General features: G+C 35.7%; 5 protein-coding genes, 1 long non-coding RNA gene and 1 other non-coding gene across 12 annotated transcripts; 4 read left to right on the top strand and 3 right to left on the bottom strand.

The window, feature by feature from the left end:
• Positions 1–1,832: 1,832 nt before the first annotated feature.
• EDA5 (Exostosin family protein) lies at positions 1,833–4,110 on the top strand. Its single transcript, NM_111236.3, has 3 exons — positions 1,833–2,772; positions 3,036–3,326; positions 3,433–4,110. Exons 1-3 carry the CDS (start codon positions 2,077–2,079, stop codon positions 3,943–3,945), a joined length of 1,500 nt encoding a protein of 499 aa, NP_187015.1. The 5' UTR covers positions 1,833–2,076; the 3' UTR covers positions 3,946–4,110.
• On the bottom strand, positions 4,086–7,255 carry BGLU25 (beta glucosidase 25). Its single transcript, NM_111235.4, has 13 exons — positions 7,057–7,255; positions 6,576–6,648; positions 6,425–6,480; positions 6,276–6,351; positions 6,105–6,182; positions 5,917–6,004; positions 5,567–5,822; positions 5,368–5,489; positions 5,071–5,288; positions 4,947–4,981; positions 4,757–4,859; positions 4,562–4,670; positions 4,086–4,437 (listed from the first exon to the last, which is right to left on the bottom strand). The coding sequence occupies exons 1-13, from the start codon at positions 7,213–7,215 to the stop codon at positions 4,215–4,217; spliced, it is 1,596 nt and encodes a 531-aa protein (NP_187014.1). The 5' UTR covers positions 7,216–7,255; the 3' UTR covers positions 4,086–4,214.
• A 526-nt stretch (positions 7,256–7,781) lies between these two features.
• Positions 7,782–10,399, top strand: CS26 (cysteine synthase 26). Its single transcript, NM_111234.5, has 11 exons — positions 7,782–8,157; positions 8,277–8,386; positions 8,464–8,521; positions 8,607–8,870; positions 8,960–9,097; positions 9,176–9,227; positions 9,330–9,379; positions 9,466–9,525; positions 9,615–9,695; positions 9,769–9,938; positions 10,026–10,399. Exons 1-10 carry the CDS (start codon positions 7,843–7,845, stop codon positions 9,853–9,855), a joined length of 1,215 nt encoding a protein of 404 aa, NP_187013.1. The 5' UTR covers positions 7,782–7,842; the 3' UTR covers positions 9,856–9,938; positions 10,026–10,399.
• A 1,043-nt stretch (positions 10,400–11,442) lies between these two features.
• AT3G03620 (MATE efflux family protein) lies at positions 11,443–14,494 on the top strand. 2 transcript variants are annotated; one of them, NM_111233.4, is made up of 9 exons: positions 11,443–11,470; positions 11,939–12,266; positions 12,356–12,897; positions 13,084–13,170; positions 13,261–13,317; positions 13,424–13,662; positions 13,844–13,962; positions 14,074–14,160; positions 14,244–14,494. In NM_111233.4, the coding sequence occupies exons 2-9, from the start codon at positions 11,991–11,993 to the stop codon at positions 14,337–14,339; spliced, it is 1,503 nt and encodes a 500-aa protein (NP_187012.2). In that variant the 5' UTR covers positions 11,443–11,470; positions 11,939–11,990; the 3' UTR covers positions 14,340–14,494. The 2 variants fall into 2 exon arrangements, with proteins under 2 accessions (NP_187012.2, NP_001327451.1); NM_001337478.1 differs by lacking the exon at positions 11,443–11,470 and having other exon boundaries at positions 11,890–12,266.
• A 222-nt stretch (positions 14,495–14,716) lies between these two features.
• Positions 14,717–16,058, bottom strand: AT3G00170. 2 transcript variants are annotated; one of them, NR_143783.1, is made up of 2 exons: positions 15,896–16,058; positions 14,717–15,336 (listed from the first exon to the last, which is right to left on the bottom strand). It is a non-coding gene; the product is annotated as an uncharacterized misc_RNA (transcript). The 2 variants fall into 2 exon arrangements; NR_143782.1 differs by having other exon boundaries at positions 14,717–16,058.
• Positions 14,897–15,247, top strand: AT3G01295. The gene has a single exon (NR_140822.1). It is a non-coding gene; the product is annotated as an other RNA (long non-coding RNA).
• Positions 16,059–16,405: 347 nt separating the features above from the next.
• On the bottom strand, positions 16,406–19,502 carry AT3G03610 (ELMO/CED-12 family protein). 4 transcript variants are annotated; one of them, NM_001337477.1, is made up of 10 exons: positions 19,090–19,327; positions 18,615–18,797; positions 18,431–18,533; positions 18,232–18,344; positions 17,633–17,701; positions 17,420–17,535; positions 17,280–17,334; positions 17,025–17,145; positions 16,763–16,905; positions 16,406–16,657 (listed from the first exon to the last, which is right to left on the bottom strand). In NM_001337477.1, the coding sequence occupies exons 1-10, from the start codon at positions 19,090–19,092 to the stop codon at positions 16,556–16,558; spliced, it is 1,008 nt and encodes a 335-aa protein (NP_001326125.1). In that variant the 5' UTR covers positions 19,093–19,327; the 3' UTR covers positions 16,406–16,555. The 4 variants fall into 4 exon arrangements, with proteins under 4 accessions (NP_001326125.1, NP_566211.1, NP_001326123.1 ...); NM_111232.4 differs by lacking the exon at positions 19,090–19,327 and adding an exon at positions 19,332–19,502 and having other exon boundaries at positions 16,427–16,657; NM_001337475.1 differs by having other exon boundaries at positions 16,431–16,657; positions 18,997–19,459.
• Positions 19,503–19,504: the final 2 nt, after the last annotated feature.

The following is a 19,504-nucleotide window of genomic DNA, read 5'->3' as shown; positions in this document are numbered from 1 at the left end:
TAACCTTGTAAACATCAAGTACAAGGTTATAAGTATTGAACTAATGTTCACTTAATAAAATCTGAAGGACAAAATCTATAAATTTTAGAAATTACGCATAGACAAATCCAAGATAATTTCTTTATAAACTTTTTTGATCCCTCTCCGTAATTATATAGGGTGGCACGAGCACATATAATATTATGTTGGGTGAACACAAATTGTCACATCATATATAGTAGTTGTATATTGAAACTAAATTTGTGTAGACGAGATCGATATAAATAACTCAATAAGCAGAGCTTAGATAAACTGAATAGAATATGTGTTGCCATTTTATACAGAAAATATTCAATATTCAATAATTAATGTTATACTAGCGATAGAAGAAGATTATTTAGATACAAAAATTCGTATTAAGAAATAAAATAAAGCAAGTAGGCGACAACACCGACCACTATAACCAGTGACTAGGAGACGCATGTTTGGTTAATTCTTGATTTCCCAACTCAAAGAAGAAAGCATATATTGTGAGACTTACCATATTGATCTTTTCAAACTCTCTCCACACATTTTCCTATTGGCTCCCATGTGGGTAATTAATTAACTTTTGTACTTTGGAGATACTCAACCTTTTTAGCGTTTGTACTTTTTAGCTTCCCACATTCTATGTGTATTTTTTTGGTTTCTGATTTTGTTTGTTGACTAATCTTGTTAAAGATAATAAAATTCGGCAGTGATTAAATGTATGTAACCAGCCCATAAAAAAAAAAACATACGGCTAATGAAAGTTACAATGACTTGATCAAATATGGCCACATGCTCTTTTCTGTTGGCCCAGCCCAAAATATCGTAAATCCACAACCAAATTGGCCTAGCGTAAATATTTTCTTAGTAACATTAGTTTTGGAATCAAGATCCATTTGAATTAGTTGACAAGCAACATAATTAAAATTCAAAAGAGCTGTCAGGTTTCATCCCACGTAAACGTTGACAGACCAACCGACGATGTGATTTGCACATTTCATTTACAGAATTATATGTACTTTTTCATCCAGAAAATTGTTTTTTTTTTGGTTAATTAAATTAAATATCTACAGACGTTACGTTATCAATGAATAATTAAGGAGTCACTTAAGATCTTTAAAATACTATCAAATGCTATAAAACAATTAGAAGATAATTATGCATCATTATTTGTAGTTCTTAAATAGAATCACCTAAAAATGCATTCTTTTGAGCAGCTTCATCAGTACTAGACGCAGCCGATGATGTGGAGTTGTGGACATTTGGGTTCAAAGCACGAATCCGTTGGGGAATCACGGTGAACCACAAGAGCTTGTGCACCAGTAGGAAAGTACTTTTGTAACCTAATAAAATATGAACAGTAAACTCTGTCAGATCTAATAAATTCTCTTTAATCAATCATAACGTTTTGACCATTTACTAAAATTCTGACTACCATTAATCTACGCAAACTTTTTACTATTTCAAATATATTTATTTCCTTCAAAATCAGTGGTCTCAGAAATACTAAACAAACATTTTTACTAAATCAAAACTATAGGAGTAAGTAATATTGATACATATTTTACCCTTTTTCTTGATATTGTTTTTACGCTAAATCAAAACTATATGAATAAGTAATATTGATTACCTTTTCCTTAATTTTTTTTATGCTAATAAAAATCAGACTTTTTTTGGTTAATGATAGAAATAAATCCTTTGGTTAAACAACAAATTCTAATATCGTTTTGATTGCCCCGCGTCTCAAGATCAACGACGACGACTCAGTTTCTTCCTTCACAAGCGAGATAGATAGAGCAAAGAGCGTGTTGTGTTGTTTCTTCTCTCTTCGGCGTTTTCATCGTTTCTCATCTACCTCGAAATTTTCTCGTCACTCTAATCAAAAATCTCACTTCGTTATTTTCTCGGGAAAAATTTCCCGATCACTAAACCTAGTTTTTAGATATTTTCTCTCCTGGATTCTGGATCTACACAATCTTTCTTCCTCTTCTTCTATGAATCTGTTCATCGTAATTTCAGATTCTTGATATATGATTCCTTTTCTCCAATCTCTTCTCTTAGCTCTCAGAGATGGGTGAGAAAACAAACTCACGTTATCTCGGTGTAATCATCACTCGAAAATCTATAATTTTCTTGTTCATATCAATCATCACCGTCCTTTCTTGGTTTTTTATCTTTTCTTCCACAAACCCTAACCGAGTTCTCGATCACATCTCAGTATCAGAATCCACAGATGTACCTCTCATCATCATCAAGAACTCAAACAGTTCTCCACAAAACAACGCACCAAAACCCCAAAACAGAGAAGGAGCAGAAACAGAGGAACCCATTAAAGAAAACAGAGGAGGAACAAAAACAGAGTCATCCATGAATCAAAACAGAGGCGAAACCCTCCGGTGTATCCAAAGGGTTTCTCCTTCTCCAAGGCCATTGAAAGTCTACATGTATGATATGAGTCCAGAGTTTCATTTTGGGTTATTGGGTTGGAAACCAGAGAGAAACGGTGTCGTTTGGCCTGATATCAGAGTCAATGTTCCTCACCATCCAGGTGGTCTTAACTTGCAGCACAGTGTTGAGTATTGGCTCACATTAGATCTTTTGTTCTCTGAGCTTCCAGAAGATTCTAGAAGCTCTCGGGCCGCGATACGTGTAAAGAACTCGAGCGAAGCTGATGTCGTGTTCGTGCCCTTCTTCTCTTCATTGAGCTATAACCGATTCTCTAAGGTTAACCAAAAGCAGAAGAAGAGCCAGGACAAAGAGTTGCAGGTAACTATATCCAAATATTTACACATTTTGTTATTTTTCCTTAAAAAGTTTCATTCTTAACATTTTCCTACTGATTGCGTAAAACGTTGAAATATACTAAATTGCAAAGGTTTAAGTATAATACACATTTTTCTAACATATAACGTAATCACAAACTCAAATGAAAAAAGAAATGTATTCGTAACGCAACAAAATGAAATAAAGTCAAGAGTGTAAACATAATCTACAAATAACTTGACATGAATCTTATAAATTTTTGATAGGAAAATGTGGTGAAATACGTAACGTCCCAAAAAGAGTGGAAGACCTCAGGAGGGAAGGATCATGTGATCATGGCGCATCATCCGAATAGTATGTCGACGGCAAGGCATAAGCTATTTCCGGCGATGTTTGTGGTCGCTGACTTTGGTAGATACTCGCCACATGTTGCCAATGTTGACAAAGACATTGTGGCTCCATACAAACACCTTGTTCCATCGTATGTTAATGACACATCGGGCTTTGATGGCCGTCCGATCTTGCTCTACTTCCAAGGAGCCATCTACCGCAAAGCTGTGAGTACTTTGCTTGCTTATGTGACATAGCCTATTATCTAGACAATATTCTCAAAACCTTTTAACTAACTTGATTCCGATTCATACGAAAACGATCTTATCGTAGGGTGGATTTGTGAGACAAGAGCTATATAATCTTCTCAAAGAAGAAAAAGACGTCCACTTCTCTTTCGGAAGCGTAAGGAACCACGGCATATCTAAAGCCGGCGAAGGAATGAGATCGTCCAAGTTCTGTCTCAACATAGCCGGGGATACACCATCCTCGAATCGCCTCTTCGACGCCATAGCTAGTCACTGTATACCCGTGATCATTAGCGATGACATCGAGTTACCATATGAGGATGTCCTCAACTACAATGAGTTCTGTCTCTTTGTCAGATCATCAGACGCTTTAAAGAAAGGGTTTCTGATGGGTCTTGTCAGGAGTATTGGCAGAGAAGAGTATAATAAGATGTGGCTTCGGTTGAAGGAAGTGGAGAGGTATTTCGATTTGCGTTTTCCGGTGAAGGATGACGAGGGAGATTATGCAGTTCAGATGATTTGGAAAGCTGTTGCCAGGAAAGCTCCTTTGGTGAAGATGAAGGTTCACAGATTTCAGAGGTTTACAAGGCCTTTTTAGGGTTTCTAATGATATTTTGGGAATTTGATTTAGATAGAAAGATAATGAATACAGTTTCCAATGCAACCATGTGAATGTTTATTACAGTCAGCCATGTGAAGAAAGAGGTTACTTGATCTAGACGATGCACAATGGTTACGTGTGATATAAGTTACTTCTTTATTTATTATATAAACTACATAGATCGTGGATTACACTCTTTTAAGATAAAAACACACATAACATCATATGATCGATTAAACAGAGTTGCGAAAAGGATCTCTGATCATTTATAACTCTTTCCTTGAATCCGAATCTACCTTCGACTGAATCGTGTCCGGGACTTTCTCAAGGAGCTTGGAGAGCCACTTGGCAGATTGTTTCTCATGCCGTCCCATATTGTGTCCATAGTCTACATAGTACAGTCCAGACCTCGTCTTGTATCCATCTTCCCACTCTAGTCCATCCATAAGCGACGACACAAAGTAACCTTTAACATTAACCTTGTCCTCGCTGCAAAAACCAAAAAAGTTTTAGATATGAAGCAGAAACAGTTTTTATTTTTATTTTTTATCACTAATTCCAGCAACTAGAGAAGAAGAAACAGAGTTTTTTGGAACCGTGAAAAGTAACTTACCAGACTGCTCCATGTAATGCCATGAGATGTCTCATATGATAATACTTCCTGTTACTATCGCTGAGGGCATCTGGAAGTACATCTTTCTCTTCAAGTGTCTCCTTGTACCCTGCAAATGTAATGAATTTAGTTTCTTGCAAAGGAAATCTGAGTGAATGAATCTTTAAGCAGAGAGCTACAAAGCCAATGGCTTACCGTTTCCAGTGACTATGATTTCTGGGTCATTGTAGTTCTCTTTGATGTATTTCAAAACTTTTCTTAACCCGTCAGCGCAAACAGGATACTTCGCAGTAGCAGGCTGAAGCATTATATAAGAAAGAGACTTAGAAAAAGCTCAAAATCGTGTAAAACAAAGAGAACTTTCGTATCGATGACAAATGTATACCTGAGAACCAATCTTGAACCCATCAACGTTATTCGCTGCAAGCAAATCAAAAAAGGATTAGAGAGGAAGATAAGTAATTATCAGAAATAAGCAAGAACTGTAATGGTTAGGAGTAAGAGCATACAATGTAACTGCAAGCGAGAATCAGCTTCCCAACTCGGTTTCTCTGGATTAACATTGTCCGTATGAGCAACAAATGTAGAAGTGAAGTAATTGATACCGACAAAATCATAAGAACCCTTCAGTTTCTCCTTCTGCTCGGGCGTAAAAGATGGTAATCGACTACCAACAACATCTTTCATGGCCTGAGGGTAATCTCCATGTGTTATTGGCTCCATATGCCTGTAAACAGCAAGTATCCACACTCAAAACACTAAGCTTAATAAGTTTGCTCAAACAATATTTCTTAAAGACTACTCACCAGCCTAGAGTGAAATCCATAGCTCTCTTCACTATCTCCTCTGAAGGACTCGAGGTGGATTTCTTATCATAAGGCTCAAACCACATTGGACTTTGAACAATTCCGATCTTTCCACCTGTGCACTGTTTGTTTTAAATCCATGGATTAGCTCAACTGAAATTCGAGTCCAAATCTGTTGTGATTATCCTAACATTCTTACCTTTCCACATTTCCTGAATTCTTCCACAGCTTCGGCATGAGCCAACAGCAGATTGTGACTAACAGTGTAAACTTCATGGCCACTCTTGCCTGCAACACATTTCTCATTGACATATTTAGAACATCTTCCTGGTGCTTTCTCTCCAGTCTCGTATCCACCACGACTAAATTCATAAGGTTCGTTTATAGTAACCCAATGCTTCACTCTATCACCATATTTATTGAAAGCAAACTGTGCAAAATCACGGAAATCCTCCCTATATATGAGTTTCAGAACATATTAAGTAACTGCAAAAAGATAGGAGACATAACTGAGATAACATAGATCAATATTTGGCTTAGAGGACTTACAAAATACGGTCACTCAAGAAACCGCCGTATTCATCTTCAAGAGCCTGAGGTACATCCCATTGAAACAATGTGACAAGAGGCGTTACACCTGCAAAACTCAATCAAGATTGCCATTTTAGCCACAAGGTTAAAGGAAAAAAAAAAGGAGATTTCATATGAAATAAAGATGTGGGGGAATGTGTAACAACCATTTGCAATGAGCTCGTTGATAAGATCATTGTAGAATTTAACTCCTGTTTCACTCACTCCCTTGTCTTTTTTCCCATCTGATTGTTTTCAACAACAAAATGTTGTTAGAAAGTGCATCTCATAATAAACTGCAAAAGAATCATTAACCAAAGAATAGATCTTTGTCTTACGGGGAAATATTCTTGACCAAGATATAGAGAACCTAAAGGCATCCATATTCAGTTTTTTCAATAGTTGAACATCTTCCTGCAACATTTTCAAAAAGTTAGATTAGATCAACATCTTCAGTGGGAAGGATTGCTCGTAGAACAATATATACCTTGTAATGATGATAGAAATCAACTCCGAGCCTGCCGTCAAGATTGTTGTTGCTTTCTGCAGATTCAAATAACATGCTCATGAGTTAATAATCACAGGACGAGATCGAATTCTAAACTCATAACAATGGCTCAGTTTTATAATCTTCTGACCTGAATGTTGTTTAAGAGTGAATGAGTCCCAAATGCTGGAACCTCGGCCTCCTTCTTCTGCTGCACCTTCATGCTATACAAACAAATGAACCAAATTAGAAACGTTTGGCAGTAGAAGAGGACTATCAATAAGTCAATCATGAAACTTGAAGCATCATCAACAGAATTCAAAAGTGAATGTGAAAAAGAAACTACCCTTAGGCATTAAAACTAGAGACTTGAAAATGACCAATGACTGCCTTGAATTGGAAAAAGCTTTAAACTTTTCCCTTTCAAGCTATTTGGTTTGGCTAAAGATACCAAATTTGATTTCTTTAAACTAGATTTGAGATTAAAGACTTTCTTAATCGTACTTACAAAGCTGCTAGAGCTGATATTAGAGTAAATCCGGCAACGAAATATTAAAACTCGCCGGACAAAAAGAATCCAGTCAACGGCGATTCAACAATGTTTGGACTTATAAATCCCAAATTCGATATACCTGGAAAGCAGAAGTTGTAGCACCGAACAAGAAACCATCAGGAAAGCTTCCACGACCAAACGTGGAACTCGCCGGACACACAGCTCCACCGTAGACGGTGATCGGAGAAACTATCACGACGAGAAATAAACCCAAAAAGAGAATCGCTTTGAGTGCCATTTTTCAAGTAAGTTTTTTTTATGCTTAACGTGGTTGTCGTGTTCCATTATTTATAAGAGTCGAGATCACAAAGAAGAAGAATTTAAAAGATAGTTGTTTTTGAGATCCAATACTTCGTCTCGAAGATTAAAGCAAGGTGAGAGCGACGTGTGTGTTAAAATAAACTATCTTTGATATTGTACATTTAATTTTCGATAGCTTAGCCTTGTCTTGTCGACGACGATGGTAGTAGTAGAAGAAACAACGTTAAGGTTCCTTCTTACCACGGTAAAAAATAAATAACAACAACCAATAATTGTAATTCTATAACTTAATTTTTGAAAAACAGTTTTTAATTTGAAACAACATAATTTTACCTTTTATACGGACTAATATATACCTACGACAAAAAAAGGACTAAATTTATAGCTAATTTTTTTGTTTTTTTTTTCAATTTATATTAGTTAGTTGGACCGACATGAAATATTTATTTACCTTCAATTAAAGAATAATAAAACAAAATTATCTCAGCAAAATTAATTGAATTTTTTTAGCTGACACGTCACCATCTTTATGTTTTTTTAATTCATTTATTTCCATTTGGATAAAACAGAAACCTAATCCCTTAAACCTCGCCGGCGACGGAAAATGGCTTTCGCGTCTCCTTCGCTCCGTCTTCTTCCTCAGTCTCCGTTAGGTCGAATAACATCTAAACTACACCGTTTCAGTACTGCGAAACTCTCACTCTTCTCCTTTCACCATGATTCTTCATCTTCTTTGGCTGTCAGAACTCCGGTATCTTCCTTCGTCGTCGGCGCTATCTCCGGAAAATCCTCTACCGGAACGAAATCGAAATCCAAAACCAAACGGAAACCACCTCCTCCTCCGCCAGTCACTACTGTGGCTGAAGAGCAACACATTGCTGAGTCAGAGACAGTCAACATTGCCGAAGATGTCACTCAAGTGAGTTCAAAGGATTCAAATTTTACTAAGCTTATGAGTAAAGAGACGTTTTTTTCTTATTAAAGATTAGATTATGTGATGAAGTTTGATAATTTAGGATTCGAACTTTGTTTGTATAGTTGATTGGAAGCACACCAATGGTCTATCTCAATAGAGTCACAGATGGTTGTTTGGCTGACATTGCTGCCAAGCTCGAATCAATGGAGCCCTGTAGAAGCGTCAAAGATAGGTCAGAATGATTCTTCGTCTTCTCTAAATTATCAGTCTTGTGGATTTAACATTCTTAACAGTTTTCCCTTTCTGCAGGATCGGTCTGAGCATGATCAACGAGGCAGAAAACAGCGGAGCTATAACTCCGAGGAAGGTTATTGTACTTCTTGCCTTTCGATATTTTAATGTTCTGTGTTGCCACATTGTAGATTGCTAATTCGATGGTGTTATTAAAGCAGACTGTATTAGTAGAACCAACAACCGGAAACACTGGCCTTGGGATTGCATTTGTGGCTGCAGCTAAAGGCTACAAGCTTATAGTGACAATGCCAGCTTCTATCAATATTGAAAGGAGGATGCTTTTACGTGCACTAGGAGCAGAGATTGTGCTAACGAATCCAGAGAAGGGTCTCAAAGGAGCAGTGGATAAAGCCAAAGAGATTGTTCTCAAGACAAAGAACGCATATATGTTTCAGCAATTCGACAATACAGCAAATACAAAGGTAAGAAGTTATCGAGCTTTTACTCTTTTAATTTTGGATATGAGGTGTGTGGCCTAATAAGGTATTTTTCTTATGGTTTGTTTGGTAAGATCCACTTTGAAACTACAGGACCAGAAATCTGGGAAGATACAATGGGTAATGTCGATATATTCGTTGCCGGAATAGGAACTGGTGGTACTGTAACTGGTACTGGAGGTTTCTTGAAAATGATGAACAAGGATATTAAGGTATTTCTCTTTCTCTTGTTTTCAGATTTCTGGTTTAACCTTGTGATTACCTTTATATGAAAGATCCTTAAAACATAGGTAGTTGGCGTTGAACCATCAGAAAGAAGTGTGATTTCTGGAGACAACCCTGGTAAGGAGCATTGAGGCTTCATGTCTTCAGAATCAATACTTTTGAATTGGGTTTATATGCTTTGGAATCCCCCTTACAAAATACTACTAAACGGTTTTTCAGGTTACTTACCGGGAATCTTGGATGTTAAATTACTTGATGAAGTGTTTAAGGTTAACAATACTTTCAAATCATAATCAACATTTCAAACGATACATCTATTGAAAAAATAAAAGAAGATCATGTTGAAAAACAATAGGTTAGCAACGGGGAAGCGATTGAGATGGCGAGGAGACTAGCTTTAGAGGAAGGATTGCTGGTATATATGATAAACCTCTACTTATGTTCTTGCGTCTTTCTTATACATGACATTGGGTTTAAAACTTTTGCAAAATCTATACACCTTAGGTTGGGATTTCATCTGGAGCTGCTGCAGTAGCAGCAGTCAGCTTGGCTAAAAGAGCAGAGAATGCCGGTAAACTAATCACGGTGAGTAAAAACAGATTGACATATGTAGTAATCACAGTTGGTGGTTTTTAGCTCTAATAATTTCGTAAAACAGGTTCTGTTTCCAAGCCATGGCGAGCGGTATATCACAACGGCTCTGTTTAGTTCCATCAACAGAGAAGTCCAAGAGATGAGATATTAGTAGCAGCCATTAGAAAAGCCCCCAAAGTTTGGTCCTTTTGGAGAGTGTAAACAACAAATCTCTTTGCAATACAGAAAAGAGAGGTATAAATGGTGTTTCTTTTTTCTTTTCTTCTTGCTCAAAAGTTCAACTTCCTGTTGAGGTAATCTTACAAGCCAACACCTGTACAGGTTTCAGAAGACTGTGAGGTTAGAGCTCACACGAGAACTGAGAGATAAACATGTCTCGAGCCCAACCAGTTTTATTCAAAGATTTGTGAATGTATAGAAGATCATAGACCTTGTTGCATTATTCTTCTTCTTCTCACTCATATGTCAGGGAAGTATGCTGAACAAATAAAAGTTTGATCATCTAAACCCTGAAATTGATTTGAGATCTCCAAGATTGGAAAAACTCACCGAGAGCAAGCATGTATGTACATTATATGGTGGTTAGAACTCAAAACTTTTTGCCTTTGATGATAACAAAAGATATGGTTTTATTGTTCCCTTTGGATTTGTTAAACAGTTAAAAGAGAGCAATCGGTAAGATACAAGAATGAGTGTGAAATAAATTTTACTCTTGGTAGAAGGAAATTGGATAAAAAAAATAAGAAGTCGAATCTTTAAAGAGATGAGCACTTGTGGGCTTTTGCGCATTTGACGTCCATTCCTCAAGTCGAATATCCGCATGTGCCTAAAAGCCCAACGAAATATACATGAATGCACAATTTAATACACTATGACCCAAACTCTGCCCAAAAATATGTATAGATAGAAATGAGTCACAAATGTAATTTCCATAAAAGAGAATGGGACAAGATTTTACAGATGGAGGATATTGGGTGGAACAGTGTACACGTGCAATCTTACTTTCTCCGTGTCTTGCATAACGTGGCGGATTTGTAGGGACACCTTTGTATCTGTATTATCAAAGTCGTAGAAAGAAAGCATTGTCGAAAACAGCATGCAGTCCATATTTATTATGAGTAAACAGGCAGTAGTTTTCTTTTAAGATTGTAAAGTAACGTGTAACGAGTTTTGAGTGGTGACTCAGCATGATGTATTATTTCACTCTTTTTTTTTTTACTGATTGGGGTTGGGGGTTGGGGGTGGGGGGAATGATTAGAAACTCCAGTTTTTAAATTTTCAAAACGGGTTGATAATAATCTGATTTCTTCAGTAGTATGAATTTTGGAGGGTTAGATTAAAGATTTGGTCCATATCTATATCGCATAATGTATTTTATTAACAAGAAAACAATTGTGTTGTAATAAGTTTTGTATATTTTTTCCGGCATTAATTTTGGATATATCTAATAATACAGAGAACTACAATTCAAAATTTTCTTTGTAAGTTTACATATGTACGAATACACACATTACACACACACATAGGTTAGTTTTCTAGTACATCATAATCCGTTTATACCCCTTGCAAATCTCTATTATATGTCTATAGATTATCAACACGTTTCGGTTTTACTCTGACATTTTTTCCTAAAAAGAGGAAAACCAGGTAACTTCAGTTTTACAAATTTATTTTATTTTCTCTATTATTTTCTGTTGTTCGTTTTCGCCAACCTCTGTCTCTCTTCTCTGGTCTTCTTCGCTTTGAGTCTTTCCCCTTGAACTAAGGTAACTAATCACTCTGTACTTCGTAGATTCAGTATATATAACAAAAGTGCATCTGTGTGTTATGTTTTGATGAATCTTTTGAGGTAAGAAATGAGTTTAAACAAACTTTATTAGCTCATTTCTTGATATATAACTTTCTCCTGGCTGACAATTTCTATAAGAAAGGGATTGGGAAGAAAAAAAAAAAAGAGAAATAAATAGGATTAAAAAAAAAAAAACTGTTTGGAATTGCATATACTCGTGAAAACTTAAAAAACAGATTTTTTTTTTTGTTTTTGTTTTGTTGCTTTTTTTTTTCCAATGAAACTCGTTGTAAATATATGTGTGTGATTTTATGAATTACTAATATGATTAATATTTATCCGCCTAATAAAACACATTCCATTATTTCGTTGATTAACTAAACAATTTTTTTTTTTAAAGTTCGAAAGCTTATAAACCTTTATTTCTTTCTTTTTTTTTTGTTAGTGAAATTATCAGATTAGAGTTAAAGAACGGAAGAACAAAAGAACAATTAGAAATGAGTACTCAAGAAGAAATGGAGGAGAGGCTATTACGTGAAGGATCAGATGCTGAGGGTCAGAGCAATAATAGGGAGAGTATCTATTTGAGAACGAAGGTCTGGAGTGAAGTAAATAAAATGTGGAGAATAGCATTACCTTCTTCTTTGTTCCGAATGACTTCGTTTGGGAGCATCATTGTGGCTCAAGCCTTCATTGGTCACTCCTCTGAGTTGGGTCTAGCCGCTTACGCACTCCTCCAAAGCACATTCATCCGCTTCCTCTACGGTTTAATGGTATAAAAAGCTATAAATGCAACGTTAATTAAGTCCGTTACTTAAAGAGGAATTAGTATTTTAGTACTCTTTGTGGTGTTAATATGTAGGGCGGTATGTCAAGTGCAACGGAGACATTATGCGGGCAAGCATACGGTGCGGAACAATATCACACAATGGGGATATATCTACAACGTTCATGGATCGTGGACATGGCCGTGACCACTTTGTTTCTACCGTTTATTGTACTTGCGGGTCCCATTCTCCGTCTATTAGGCCAAAACGTGGAGATCACAAAGACCGTTGATGAGATATATCCTTGGATGATTCCGTATGTATATAGCTTAATTTTCACTATGACTATACAAATGTACCTCCAAGCACAGATGAGGAACGCTATTGTAGGCGTTCTTTCGACATTGTCCTTGGCTCTTGACCTCGTGGTCACATGGTGGTGCGTGAGTGTTATGGGTATGGGCATTGGTGGTGCTCTCCTCGGACTTAATGTGGGCTCTTGGGCAATGGTATTAGCCGAGTTTGTGTACATTTTTGGTGGATGGTGTCCTTTTACTTGGACCGGATTTAGTATTGCTGCTTTTGTTGACCTAATTCCTATGCTCAAGCTTTCCATTTCTTCAGGCTTCATGATCTGGTAATTAATTACCTATTCTTTTTTTGTTTTTTTTTCTTCTTAACAACTTCAATATTATAATTCCAAGGCTTGAAGTGAGATTTCTATTGAAGGAGTAATATTATTATTTTTTAGCATAAAGTTATGTTATGTTAAATGTTCTACTTTTGTTCTCTAATAATCCTCTTCTTTACAATTTTCGTTCAGCTTAGAGTATTGGTACATGAGCATCCTTGTCTTAATGGCGGGGTATACAAAAGATGCGAAAATCGCAATCTCTGCTTTCTCAATATGGTAAAAGTCAAAACCTTCATAGCTAACTAAATTTCAGTTCAAAAGGCTATATTAAAAATAAAGAAATTCAATCATCTTGAAAATTGGCAGCCAATACATATATACATGGGAACTCAACATATGCCTTGGCTTCTTGGGTGCGGCATGGTAATGCTCTTCATATTTTATAACCAAAGTTTGAATCTTGAAAAATATTCATACATGGATTTAAGTAAAAAAAACTAATGTTTATTCTATGCAAATGTAATTGTAGCGTCCGGGTGGCTAACGAGTTGGGGAAAGGAGATGCACATGCAGTGAGATTTTCAATAAAAGTGATACTCACAATATCAACATTGATGGGAGTGATATTCTCAGCTCTATGCTTAGCTTTTTGTGGTCGAATTTCCTATTTGTTTTCGAATAGCGACGAGGTTTCGGATGCAGTGAATGATTTATCGGTGATCCTTGCTGTTTCAATCTTACTCAACAGCATACAACCTATACTCTCAGGTCACACATCTCTATACCCTCTTCTTATCTATGTGAATGTTCATCTGTTGGTATTTACTTTGCGGTATTTTGATTTGTTTGGTTTATGATACATCCTCTCTCTACTTTAGTAGGAATCTTATTTTGGTTTAGCAATAACTGAATCAAAGTTTAACAACTTTAAATGGTTATAATAAAACAGGTGTAGCAGTTGGGGCAGGGATGCAGAGTATAGTGGCAGTTGTGAACTTAGCCTCTTATTATGCAATTGGTATTCCTTTGGGTCTCATCCTTACTTATGTTTTCCATCTTGGTGTTAAGGTACTACTAGTTCCTTTTGTTTTTTTATTTTTCATTTTCTTACATATAACTAATTTTTTCTTTTTTTTTAAAACATGATAATAAATGACATCTATTGTCTAAAATTTGCAGGGACTATGGTCTGGAATGTTGGCTGGAATTGCGATCCAAACAATAATATTATGTTATATAATTTACAAAACTGACTGGGAATTAGAGGTAGCAAATTGAAATTTCTTGTTTATTCCTTGAAATAATGAATTTGTTGCTAAACAGTATATAACGTAAAATATTTAATGTAGGTTAAAAGGACATGTGAACGTATGAAAGTGTGGAGCCTGAAGCCATCTAATGAAGAGTCGAATCCCATAATAAGAGAAGAAAGTAGGAGCAAGTGAGAACTGTTTCGATATTATACGTCGTTAATCTCTCGTAGTCTCGTAGCTATATGGTTTCTAACTAAACTTTGATTTTCAACAATAATTATTATATGTACCGCAAGGAGGTTTCGGATCATTGTTGACCATGGAATAAATTTCTCCATTTGGGAGATTCGATTTGAACTGAATTACTTTTATCTTTATTTTATTTTTACTTATTTCATCATAAATTGAACTTAACACATATATCGATTTTTGAGATTAATCTTTTATCCTTGAATTTATTGGATTGCAATTATTTTAAATGATTATGTTAAATATTTTTTCTTCCTTTTTCGTATTTTAGTTTATTCTCGGTTAAATAACTCTGGAAAATTGAATCTCTTTGATAGTAATATAATTCTGAAAATAACTCGGGTAAAATTTATCGTATATCTCTGACGTTAAAATGACTGGCTACTTATCGTAAAGGACTAGTATACATCATTTTCACAAGCCACATACCTTCCACAAACTTATCTTCACCATCCACTTCCTATACATTCATCTACACCATCCACATCCTTTACATTCACTAGCATCCACATCCTACACATTCATCATCTACACCATCCACTTCCTACACATTCATCTACACCATCCACATCCTTTACATTCACATATACCATCCACATCCTACACATTCATCATCGACACCATCCACATCCATCTACACCATCCACATCCTACACATCCATCCACAACTTGCACATTTATCTCATCTATACAATGATACGTTTACACACACTACACATACATCCTCTCATCACACATCTTACAAGCATTTGTAAATATCCCTATACTCAAATCATTATTACCCGTCTAGCACCTTCAAATTTTGATTTCTCTATTCCGTAACATTCTCCCTTCGTGAACTCCATCATCATTACTCAGTCTCTAGCCAGCACCTTTAAAGTTATATGAATGTGACGGATCGGATCAGTCTCCATTTTCATTTTGTGTTCCCCATAAACCTCTGCAAAATGACAAAATCAGATTAATGATCCATTTCAATCCATTTCTGAAATTTTGGTTCAAGTTAAACATGTAAGTATCATACAAATTCACAAAATCAAAAACAATTTTCCCGAAACTAAATACATTTCAGGCATGCATCGCCCATTCTGAATTTTATTTTAATAAAGAAAATACTAAGATAAGAGAGTATGATCAAAATGATTAAATGAATATTCAACGCGACAAAATCAATTATTGTTGACTATCCTTTTTCAAGAGAAAATTCTAATGTAATCTACCAAATCAACGAACGGTGAGAAATTCATTAAAACATTATAAAAAAAACAGAACCTCAGTTTTTAGAATTGATTTTGTTAACTTCTTTACCATCCCCATAACACATGCAAATCATTGAAAACAACAACAATTGTAATCCCCATCTTATCAGTATTTTGTGACCTATCAGATACATATCTCAAATGTTTTTTTTCTTAAACTTCATAAAAAAATATGCAAGGTGTCGGAAGCATTGAAGTTTAAGCAAAAGTAAACAAAAAGGATCAGAGCAAAAGCGTTACCTCATAGGCTTGTAGGGTGATGTCTTTCAGTAGCTTGTGGAATGAAAACAGGGGAGAGAAGAAACTTGAGTAGTCGAACATATCATAAGAGTAAAAACAGAGAGTATTTGGACTTTCGAACAAAAGAGTTTTAGAGTAAGTAAGAAGATTTTTCTTATGTCTGAACGATGGAAGACGAAGGTGTAGTATATATAGAGATTACTTCTAACGGTCGAATAAGTTACCGTTCGGGTAAAATATTATATTTTTAAAAGTTATCGTTTGCTAATTTTGGGAAATTTGGTATTAAATAAATTTAAATTTACAACGGTTAGAAAAGTTACCGTTTGCTAATTATGGGGAGTTTCTAATTAAATAATTCACAACGGTTAGAAAAGTTACTGTTCGGTTCAATTTACCTTTTCTCTAACGTTCCGACTGATGTTATTGGTGCCATAGACATGTAGACTACACACGTGGAAAACCTCTTTAATAAATTCTTTCATATTTGATTTTTGATTTTTTGGTTCGAATTTAATATGATTTTCTATGTCGATATTAAATCTTCTGATGAAATTATACTTGCCGAGCAATTTCAGCAAAAACTGATTATTTGTTACACTGAATTTCTCAGATAATTATTATCTAAATACAGATAGAAATTGTAGGAAATTTAACAATTTATTTGTACAAAAGATTGAAAGCAGGCAAGTCTGTGATGCTTGAAACATCATCCAGTGCCAGCTCACGTTCCAATTGTGCTCTCGTCGATTTCAGGACGTCCTGCCCAAAATCAAAAACCGGTTAACGCATAACCACCGAGAAAACAGATTAATAACCGAATCAGAAATTCCAAATTGTAACAAGGCTTGGTTCAAAGACATTTACATTGAATTCCATGTAAGAAGCTCGTCTAGCAAGCCATTGTGCATCCATCATTTGGAAAGCTATACAGTAGAGATTATCGAATGCCATTTCGTCTTCTTCCAGAAATCCCAAGAATCTTATCCCGGCTATTGTTGATGGTTTACCTGAATTGAAACACAAACACATTTGACGGTATGAAACAATCGATCGGTTTCACGGGCAAAGAAGGGAAAAGGAAATGAAGCTTGATCAGTTTTTAGCTGGTTTCTTGAGCATTTTTTACCTGATTGAAGATCTAACATTTGTGCCAGCATGAATGAGATATTGATGCCAGCCACCGCGAAAGGATATTCCCATTCCGCTCTAGTTCCATCTTGTTTATGTAACAATCTCTGGAATGATTCCTGTCATAATGATATCACAAATCTTGTTAGGATCATAGCGACTCAGAGATAAAATCCCTATACTTAGAATTGTAAAAAGTTATTAGTTCTCTTAAATCAAAAATGTAGATGAGAATTAGAGATGCATCACAGACCGGATAGGTCTTCGCAAAGAAGATTAGATTCTCCAGTGATATATACCCTCCACCTCTACAAAAACCAGTTAATGAAACCAAACATCAGTAAAATGACTAGATATAAGAAGATTTGCATGACCAGAGCTAAAATTGTGTACCGAAAATCTGTTGAAGGGTCTGTTCCTTGCCAACCCATTTCCTTCCAGAGTTCAGATTTAAGAGGTGGTAGTTCTCTCTGTGGATAAGCTAGCCTCCATAGTTGTCTAAGAGCATCCTGTGAATCATGAGATTACATAAATTTCGACAAAACATTGCATGTGCATAATTAATATAGAGAATCAAGCAAACAGAGAGTCCATGAGAACACTTACTTGATGCTCCATTCGAGATCCATCAAATGGGATTTCTATTCTTCGCTTAATATTTCTCAGCCTTTCTTCCTAATAAGAGGCAAGAAAATACAGAATGGAGATCAAATTGACAGTGACAGTCAAATTGACCATGGATAACTGGAAACAAAACAAACCGGTAAAATTTTAAAAAGCAACAAAAACAAGCAATTGAGACCATAAGAGAAAGTCATCATTTTACTAAGTAAGCTTCCTAATAAACCACATACACAAGTAAGAGACTTAGAGGCACCAAGCAGAAACACACTCTGATAAATTTTCTAATTCTATACATCTCTTTGTTTTCCAGAGTTACCATTATTCTTCCAAACACAAGCCAATAAAAAGTATTTGTAGTCTACAAATGAGACAGTGCAAATACAGTTACACAAGTATTCTTACAGTTACAAAAGTATTCTTACACAAACTACTAAAGCTATCTCAACAATGCTAAGACCAAGAACCTAATGTGAAAATGTAAACTTAAAAAAGAATATGGTATAGGCTGATGAATTATAGTCCTCTTAAACGTATCTTTTGGTATCTAATGTTCAAAAGATAAGGTAGACCGTTTAGATTACCTGCAACATACTAAGAGGTGGTGGCAGAAGCCTCCCACCAGTACCTATTTGACCAAATGTAGGCAGAGAAAGAAACCTCCCAACAAGTGAGCCAGATCCAAAGACTATTTTGGCTGCAAACCAAGAAACAAGTTGTAATGAGATAATCCCCCTTTTAAAAAATCAAGGAGTGATAGTAACAAGACAATAAAAGCCCAACCTATCCACTGAGCCCACTGTGCAATCAACTGAGAAAAGATTAACGTCCAGTGAACTTGCTGTCTCTTCCGTTCTTCTTCCCAAATATCCTCCAGAGTACGCTCCTAAGAGTAACACCACAGGTAATAATACATAAAAGGGTTCTTCTCATCTCTAATTAAAAACACACACACTGAACTACTAACCTCAATGTACTCATTTCTACTATTATCAGTACTACTACTTCCTAACAAGGGTTCACTTAAAGTTTCAGAGTCTGTTGCATCATAGCGTTCATACTTCCTCCCATCTACATCACCGTGATGAAGCCGCCTTCTCAGAGTCGCAGATGCCATCTTGTATATCAACAGATACAAGCGAATAAGCCCCTGCATTATACCAGAAATAAGATCAAACAAACAAAAACATGAAAATTGGAGACAGTGTCTTGATAATGGAGCTATGCGATTATAATTTAAAGCTTTTCATTTGTCCAGTCTTCCAATTTTTGCACACTAGACACTAATTCTTCAACACTAGATCATAGAACAGACCCATGCAAACAGAAATCAATAAGAGAAAACGAACCCTAGAACTAGAAGCTTCAACGGGAATCAGAACAAGATAGAATTTTTCAACCTAGCAAATTACAAAGCGATGCATCTGCGCTAAGTCACCAACCATTGAATCGTTTTAAAAAAATTCAGAAGATCAAACAGAGCTCCACCACAAACCCTAATTGGGCGATAACGAAAAGACTCAACACAAAACAGGATCGCTTAAAATCCCCAAATCTCAGATTCGACTTTTTGTAATCCCTAATCAGAAAACTTGACAAGAAAAACATCACCAAATCCAAAAACTTTGGAATCTAAGATACATTATAAGGAAAGTTACGAATTGGGTTTGATCGATTCTCTTACAGGGAACGTGATCTGAGTGAAAAGATGAGAGCTTCCTTCGAGAGAAAGGTAAGAATAAGCTCACGAAATCTGAAATCCAAAGGAAACTGTCGCCGCCAAATTTCCCAGAAATTTTATTTATTTCGATTAATCTCTCTTATACGTTACTATTTATTTTATTTCTCTTTTGTTGG

This window comes from Arabidopsis thaliana, chromosome 3 (assembly GCF_000001735.4).
Source record: "Arabidopsis thaliana chromosome 3, partial sequence".
In the NCBI taxonomy this organism is placed as follows: Eukaryota; Viridiplantae; Streptophyta; class Magnoliopsida; order Brassicales; family Brassicaceae; genus Arabidopsis; species Arabidopsis thaliana.
The sequence above is the reverse complement of the archived record's forward strand: the minus strand, read 5'-3'. Positions and strand labels throughout refer to the sequence as shown.

What these genes read in the sequence shown, in the direction of transcription:
- EDA5 (NM_111236.3), top strand. Translation starts at nt 2,077, where the DNA reads ATGGGTGAGAAAACAAACTCACGTTATCTCGGTGTAATCATCACTCGA. An exon ending in GCCAGGACAAAGAGTTGCAG is followed by an intron (nt 2,773 to 3,035) that starts GTAACTATATCC and finishes AATTTTTGATAG; the next exon opens with GAAAATGTGGTGAAATACGT. An exon ending in GAGCCATCTACCGCAAAGCT is followed by an intron (nt 3,327 to 3,432) that starts GTGAGTACTTTG and finishes ATCTTATCGTAG; the next exon opens with GGTGGATTTGTGAGACAAGA.
- CS26 (NM_111234.5), top strand. Translation starts at nt 7,843, where the DNA reads ATGGCTTTCGCGTCTCCTTCGCTCCGTCTTCTTCCTCAGTCTCCGTTA. An exon ending in TGTAGAAGCGTCAAAGATAG is followed by an intron (nt 8,387 to 8,463) that starts GTCAGAATGATT and finishes CCCTTTCTGCAG; the next exon opens with GATCGGTCTGAGCATGATCA. An exon ending in ATGCCGGTAAACTAATCACG is followed by an intron (nt 9,696 to 9,768) that starts GTGAGTAAAAAC and finishes TTCGTAAAACAG; the next exon opens with GTTCTGTTTCCAAGCCATGG.
- BGLU25 (NM_111235.4), bottom strand. Translation starts at nt 7,215, where the DNA reads ATGGCACTCAAAGCGATTCTCTTTTTGGGTTTATTTCTCGTCGTGATA. An exon ending in ATTTCTATCATCATTACAAG is followed by an intron (nt 6,352 to 6,424) that starts GTATATATTGTT and finishes AAAATGTTGCAG; the next exon opens with GAAGATGTTCAACTATTGAA. An exon ending in ATGGATTTCACTCTAGGCTG is followed by an intron (nt 5,289 to 5,367) that starts GTGAGTAGTCTT and finishes TGCTGTTTACAG; the next exon opens with GCATATGGAGCCAATAACAC.
- AT3G03610 (NM_001337477.1), bottom strand. An exon ending in GATCTCGAATGGAGCATCAA is followed by an intron (nt 17,536 to 17,632) that starts GTAAGTGTTCTC and finishes CATGATTCACAG; the next exon opens with GATGCTCTTAGACAACTATG. An exon ending in GACCCTTCAACAGATTTTCG is followed by an intron (nt 17,335 to 17,419) that starts GTACACAATTTT and finishes TGGTTTTTGTAG; the next exon opens with AGGTGGAGGGTATATATCAC.
- AT3G03620 (NM_111233.4), top strand. Translation starts at nt 11,991, where the DNA reads ATGAGTACTCAAGAAGAAATGGAGGAGAGGCTATTACGTGAAGGATCA. An exon ending in ATCTCTGCTTTCTCAATATG is followed by an intron (nt 13,171 to 13,260) that starts GTAAAAGTCAAA and finishes GAAAATTGGCAG; the next exon opens with CCAATACATATATACATGGG. An exon ending in AAACTGACTGGGAATTAGAG is followed by an intron (nt 14,161 to 14,243) that starts GTAGCAAATTGA and finishes TATTTAATGTAG; the next exon opens with GTTAAAAGGACATGTGAACG.